This window comes from Impatiens glandulifera, chromosome 8 (genome assembly GCF_907164915.1).
Source record: "Impatiens glandulifera chromosome 8, dImpGla2.1, whole genome shotgun sequence".
Taxonomy (NCBI): domain Eukaryota; kingdom Viridiplantae; phylum Streptophyta; class Magnoliopsida; order Ericales; family Balsaminaceae; genus Impatiens; species Impatiens glandulifera.
In genome coordinates this window covers 44,278,321-44,285,897 of record NC_061869.1, presented here as the reverse complement: position 1 = coordinate 44,285,897, position 7,577 = coordinate 44,278,321, and the positions used below count along the sequence as shown (strand labels likewise).

Below are 7,577 nucleotides of genomic sequence, written 5' to 3'. Positions count from 1 at the left end.
TCTACATTAACAAAATATTTAAATTGTTCCAAGATGAATTAAGACGTTTGATGTTTTGCAATGCCTCATTAGTGAAGGAAGAAGGGACAACTATGATATTTGAAGTAGTAAAAGACTATTTTGGCAACAAATAAAGAACCATTACAAAAAGTTTGTTTTGTAGTGTGTTTTACTATGTTAGATTGCCAAGTTAGCTGTCTTTGTCGAATGTTTGAGTTTCGAGTTATTTTATGTAGACATGTTATATTTGTGTTGATAATGAATGGGATGATTGAGGTTCCTCAAAAATTATATTATTGACCGATCAAACAATATAAAATTTTAGTTAAATGTTTTTTTTATCATATTATTTTTGTTTGATTTAAAAAAATGATAATTTTATATTCAATATATTTTGTTTATCGAATTAGGTCAAAATTATACCAAATAATAAATTTTATAAGATAAATTGTAACTAAAAGCTAATATAAATTATAATACCCATGTCTATATTGTTTTGATGTAAAAAGAAAAAGTAATAGCCACTAACAAGCAGAGCACTGGAGAGAAAGGTGTATATCTTCGCAGGTGATCGTAAAGGTGGCTCCCACAGTTGTGCGCCCACTTTAACCATAATTTCCACTTCCCTTCCTTCCGATTCTCTCTCTCTCTTTATCTCTGTGCGACTGTCTTCTGGAAAGTGGATTTGACGAGGCGACCAACCGTCCAGCGAAGAAGAGCTCAGCTCAGTTACTTCTTATCGGTAAGTTTCTCATGTTTCCGATTATACTACAATTAGTAATTTCCATTTCTTAAAGTCGGATTCCAGTCCACCCACTGTTTCAAACAATGGAGATTTTCTTTTTGCTTCAAACTATAAGCGGGCAGCTGTTAGTTAATGTTCATTTTTGCCTCTCTTTTTTATTTATTTTCACTTATTACAGTGTTCAGTATGAACCCTAGAAAGTGAAACTTATCTCTTATCAATCATTTTCATACATTTAAAGGACTTGTCGGCTCCGTCCTATTGATATTTCCGATTTGAGTGATACACCTGATGCTGTTGCAGATTAGTTAGAGGGTTTGATTCATCAAATCTTGAATACTTCCAAAATAGTAATGAATGAATTTCGTCTTTAAAAAAGGAGAAACTGCCTTTTTCCCTCATCCGCTCCTTTCTTTCTATTTCTCGCTGCTGCTCCTCTTGACTATTGTGTATATTGCCTTGGACCAAGGGTGTTCTTTCGTACCCTTTTTGAACCTCAGATAAATGTGTAATCTTGTCAAAGTGGATATAATGTTGCTTCAATGTCACAAGCTGAGGCGCAGCTAAGATCGAGCACTCATTGATTTAATTCATCAGGCCTGTATAACTTCTCGTCTGTCGTAATTAGACTGAGTGAGAACTGTCTCTGAACTCGTATTTGATTTTAAACTGTTTAATTGAAGCTTGTTGTAGCTCATTTGTATCAATGAATATCCAGATTAGGGATCTATAATTATTCTCCTTATAAGGTTTAGTTTAGTTTAGTTTGATTCCTAGTTAAATTAGCATTTGATTCTTAGTAAGCTAGATTAGCAATGAATATGATAATTGTTCTTTTTTATTTTAACATTAATTCTATTTCACACATATCATTCAATACACTTTGGCCTTGTTCTGTTTTTCGTTATTTTGATAACCATCAGGGTAATTTTAAATAACTTTGTTCGAAATAGGTGATTGTCGTATCTCCTTCGGCCTCACCTTCTTCTTCTTTCGCTAGTTGTAGGGTTTTCAAAAATATGTTGGTTTGTTTGCAAACGTATGAGCTTTCTTATTTTGGATGGGTTACACCACTGAAGAGCTTCTTTCGTTTAGACAGGGTATTAATGTATATGCAGATTAGGGATTTAGCATTAAGTTATTATTTTTAGGTTTAGATAAGTTTGGTTCCTACTTAATCTAGTATATCTTTTTTGGGAAAAAGTTAAATTAGTATTTAATTCCTAGTTAGATAAGTATTCACAATAGTGATATATAAAGCATAGGTTATTGTTATTATTCATTCAATTCACTCATATCGTTCAATACTCTCTTTTTCTATACTCTATTACTTACGCATTTGTTTTCCTTCGTGAGTGACCTCTGTTTGACTTCCTTTCAATGATCAGCATTCTGTTGCTTGCAGATAACCCTATAAGAATCCGCCTTCCATGGAAAAGCAACTTCTGTGAAAATATCTGCCCCAATATGGATTGGATTGGGAAATGGGACTGGGAAAACCTAGTCATGTTTAATCCAAACACCATTGATTGTCCTAGAAAAGGCCCAACGAACTGGGGAGTTGAGGACGATGGTGAAATTGATGCAACATCATTTAATCAATCTGGTGGAGTTGGTTCAGGCTCAGATTTTGGACATGGCTCTTCAGAAAGAAGTTCAATATCAGTTTCAACTGATTTTTCAACGAAGAATGGAATCAACGTATCGAAGACAATTCCTTCGGGTGAACCAATCATTGGTCTTAAACTTGGCAAGCGTACCTATTTTGAAAACAATTCCACATGCAGCAATGTGAAAAATGCATGCATTTCCACTATTAATCCCGTTTCATCTGTCTTGAACACGAAGAAAGTCAAATCCTCTAGTCAGAGCATCCCTTCCCCACGTTGTCAAGTTGAAGGTTGCAATCTTGATCTCTCATCGGCTAAAGTCTATCATCGCAAGCATAGGGTTTGTGATGCTCATTCAAAATCCCCCAAGGTGGTTGTTGGTGGCCTAGAATGTCGATTTTGCCAACAATGCAGTAGGTAAGCTCTCTTTTTCCATTTATAAATTTACTCAGTTAAAGTAAAGAGGATATATTCTCTATATCTAAAATGAGTCATTTAGCTCTGCATGTCACATTTGAAGGCTCGCGTGTTCTAGCCTTCATGACCATGTTACATTGTTTGATATGTCAACTTTGTATCATAATTCAAATATTATAAATCATTGAAAACAAATCATTTATAATAATCTTCCTTTATGGTGAAATGGTGTGATAATAATAGTTATTTCTTTTTAATTTTGTGAAGGTTCCATGGCATGTCCGAATTTGATGAAAAGAAGAGAAGTTGCCGCAGAAGGCTCTCTGATCATAATGCGAGGCGTCGCAAACCACATCAAGAAGCAATCCAGTTCAGTTCAACCAGGGTATCTGCTCCATTTTTAGGTAATATGTTTTAACCATTAAAAACATTTATTTTACTTCATTATGTTCTTTGTTAGGGATAACAATGGTACCCATAAGTCCAATAACAAGTGGTACCCACTCGATCGAGAGAAATTCGTATACGATACCCGATGTCCAAGTTATTATTTTTTTTTAACGGCTTATTTAGTTTTATTGTGTTTTCGAATATTAAGTATAAATTTATTTGAATGTTTATAGAATTTCAATTTTAAATGTTTCAATTATATTACAAACAACAATAAATATATGTAAATTTACGAACTATTTCAAAATAAGACATCGGGTATTCGCGGTACACTGTTGGGGGTCTGGTACCTCACTACCCAACAAGTAGGGTGTACCCATTTCCATCGTCTTTAGAGACATTAGGTAATTGTAGTAACTCATAAATTAATTAGGTTTTTTTATGACAGATTCTATATGGAAACAAGTAGATTTTTATTTTTATAATTATGTGATCTAGTTGAATATACTAGCCTGTTTAAAAACGTTATGTGAATGTTTTCTATGCAAGAAACTGATGGAAAAACATTAACACCATAAAATGACATTTCCAAATAGGCCCTGTTTTAAATGAAGCATACTTCTAAGGTTTGTGTAGAAGATATGAAAATAAGTTGGCCATCATTGTAGGTTTTCCAAGAAGGAAAGCTTCTATTACCTTAATTGTATTCCATATAAGGAAAGGAGTGTATATATAGGACACATTCCACCTATGTATAGAAGACTATCTCTTTCTCAACTCTTGCCAACCTTGTTTCTTTTGAGCTAAAAAGAGATCGAATCTGTTCATCTCATTGTCACTAATTTGGATTTTTTTTCAGTTATTTTGGGTGAAATGATTAAAATATTTGTAGAAATTTATATTTTAAGACATTATAAAAGTTAAATAAACGTTTTTTTATAAATATTCAAGTCGATTAAATGATTTGATGAATGACTTGACACTGGGACGTAGGATTGAGTCCCTTTTTAAAAAAAAAAATTAATGTATTTAAGCTATGTTGAATTGGTAGTTAAGTACCCAGTTTGTGTAGCTCATTAAGGGGCTTACCTCCATGAGTTCTGAGGTTCGATTTTCATTGAAATCACACTGATTAGTTGCTTCTTCTTTTCTATTTTTTTGCCAATTAATAGGTTTCAGTAGATTCAGAAGTCTTGTTTGTTGTAGTGGTTTATTTGGATTTTAAGAAATAATCTTTCTGTCAACTTGCAGATGGAGGACATCAAATTAGTTTTATACTGGACAATAGTCCTCCTCTTGTTCAAGAAAGATCATATGAAAATATTTTATGGGAAAACAGCTCCAAGTTTATGTTAACAAAAGAATTTCCATGGAAATCTGAAAGCATGGAAGAAGAAGATGGCTTCATACAGCAGCAGCCAATTTGGCAAGGGGGCACCCAGCTTCTAAGTAATGATCAGACTGTAAGAAGGCACTTACAATCATCCAAGGGCACCAGTTCAATTATGAGCTACCAAGGTTAGTCTTGTTTTTATTACAGTAATTAAAACACATCTTTTGTTTTGTTTTTGGGAAAAAAAAACTCATTTTTTACTTGTTCAACTTGTATCAAGCATTTTTTGGTTAACTTCGATAATGGCTTGATATGTAATTTAGAAAAACAAAAGATGAATGTGTAGAGATTATTTAAGTATTTAAAGGAGATAACCAAAAAGTTGAAGACTCATGTAGCTCATAGAGCGCAATAATTCATATCCGCAAAAGGACATGAATTCGAGTCTTAAGTAACATTTTTAAAAAATAATTGTCATGATCATATTATTTTTTAGATCATCCTTTTGGGTATCTTGATTTCATCAAAATAGCAAAAATAAAAAAATTACCCATGTGGTAAAAAGATTTATTTGATATCCTTTCATTAACATGATCTATAAATTTAACCCAAAAATCACTTTTTCCATACATTTTTTCATCATATAGTGACTTTTGAATCTCTAAATATGATCCAAATTATTAATTTTGAAATCCATGATTAAAGATGATTTGAGTTTTGGGCAGGTCTGAAGAAATCAACATCCTCTACTACTGCTACCGACTTGGCTTCATCAACAACAACAGACCTTCATTGTGCTCTCTCTCTTCTGTCAACTAACTCTACTTGTCCGTACAAACCACCAACATTTTCATTGGACCGACATCCTCCTTTACATAGCAATGTAGTGTTAGGGACAAACCAGTCTTTTCCTCCTATGAATGAGTATTTGCAGCCTGCACCAGCTGAGGATGTTCTTGATCAACAGACAAACCAATTCCTTAAACAATCAGCACCATATTACACTCATGACATCTATTCCAATTTGTTTAACAAATGAAATTGGATTCTTCAACTATTTATTTTGATAATTAATCTCCTTCAAGTTTCATTTTTAGTAGGAGATACTAAGAATTTGTCCTAAGTTTTACTTATTGCTCTCAAAATAAATTGACAGGTTTCTTGCATTTGGGTATGAAGTAAATTCATGGTACTCTAGTAGTATTTTTGCAATTCTATGAAATTTTATTTGGAAATTTGTTAAAATTAAAATTCAAAGATATTCTTTTTTGGGTGTTTTTATTTTGTTATGAATTATCTGAGTTTTGTTCTTTTATCCACAGATTATGCTTTTTATTAGTCTTCAAAAATATAATTAAGCAAAAAATATAAAAAAAAATGACAACATCATCACCACCTTTATCACCTCCAAAATTAAGGCTTTAGAGATTGGATAAATTCAACAATCAAATCTGACAACATAATTTTTGTGACAACCCTTAATAATCATTTCACTTTGCGAGAATTTCAACATCTACCATATTATCAGATGGTGATCCTTCAAAAACATTATTTGGGTATCACAACTAAAAAACTAGAGATTAGTAATATTAATAAATTACTTTCTTATTATTGGATGAGGTTCCGGTAGGTTTCGGGAAGCACTGAACATTTAACTCCTCAGGGAGTATAGCTCACATTCAAACATCTGAGGATCAAACAGAAGACAGCGCCAGGTTAATGCGATCGCAAGATAAGGAATCTGCTATGACAATATGAAGAAGAAAAAAAAGGATTATGGTCTATATCAGGTTTATCGAAACCATATTTATTATGTCTGACATCTGCAACACTTTATGACAAACTAGGTTTATTAAGCGGGATGACACTCAACAAATCTTCTAGACAACATTTTGCAAAAATCTTGACATAGAGATTGTATAGAGATTGTATGTTGGAATTTACTTAGTTTGAAGGGTATTTTCAAAATAATCAAACCAGTATTTAAAAATTGTGGACTCTAATTCTGATACTTAAGTAAAATTATCTAAAATAGTAATTAGTTATTCATTTGTATTATCATTTATGCTTATTCTAGCATAGCGATAACACGAGGTCAATATATCTAGCATTATTGAGGAATCATGAGTTCGAAGGTGGGGATATGCTACAGTTTTATTCATTTTTAATAAATATTTATTTAATTTCATTAACTAATAGACCAATCAAATAAAAGTTTCTAATCTCTCTCTCCCTCTCCCTCTCTCTATATATATATATATAATATATAATGATGCTTAATTTTTAAAGTGTTTGGATTACCGGGTCGAGAGTTGTGGTTAATTTGGATATATATGTGAGAGTAAATGGATACTTGGGTCGGATTGTGGGTTGACCCGCCCATAAATTTAAAACGGTTAAAAATAAAATTAAAAATGTTATAGGTATGGTTTGAATTTGCAACCTAACTAAAGAATTACAACATTTTAACCAACTAGGCTAATAACACTTTATATTTTAAATTCAACCCAAAATTTAATAAACGCGTGACATTTTAAGAATATATAAGTTCAACTTTTTAACTAACCAATCTATATATATATAATATAATGATGCTTAATTTTTAAAGTGTCCGGATTGCCGGGTCAAGAGTTGTGATTAATTTGGATATATGTGAGAGTAAATGGATACTTGGGTCGGATTGTGGGTTGACTCACCCAAAAACTTAAAACGGTTTAAAATAAAATAAAAAATGCTATAGGTATGGTTCAAACTTGCAACATAACAAAACAATTACAACATTTTAACCAACTAGGCTAATAACACTTTATATTTTAAATTCAACCCAAAATTTGATAAACGCGTGACATTTTAAACAAGTACAACCTTTTAACCAACTAGGCTAATAACACTTTATATTTTAAATCTAACCCAAAATTTGATAAACGCGTGACATTTTAACAATATAAGTTCAACTTTTTAACTAACTAATCTATATATATATAATGATGCTTAATTTTTAAAGTGTCCGGATTGCCGGGTCGAGAGCTGTGGTTAATTTGGATATATGTGAGAGTAAATGGATACTTGGGTCGGATTGTAG

At 32.1% G+C, this 7,577-nt stretch overlaps 1 protein-coding gene across 2 annotated transcripts; it reads left to right on the top strand.

The window, feature by feature from the left end:
- The first annotated feature begins 606 nt into the window (after window positions 1–606).
- LOC124911791 (squamosa promoter-binding-like protein 12) lies at window positions 607–5,667 on the top strand. Of its 2 annotated transcripts, none has more exons than XM_047452308.1 (5): window positions 607–742; window positions 2,151–2,772; window positions 3,040–3,176; window positions 4,414–4,680; window positions 5,221–5,667. In XM_047452308.1, the coding sequence occupies exons 2-5, from the start codon at window positions 2,213–2,215 to the stop codon at window positions 5,532–5,534; spliced, it is 1,278 nt and encodes a 425-aa protein (XP_047308264.1). In that variant the 5' UTR covers window positions 607–742; window positions 2,151–2,212; the 3' UTR covers window positions 5,535–5,667. The 2 variants fall into 2 exon arrangements, with proteins under 2 accessions (XP_047308264.1, XP_047308265.1); XM_047452309.1 differs by having other exon boundaries at window positions 621–742; window positions 2,134–2,772.
- Window positions 5,668–7,577: the final 1,910 nt, after the last annotated feature.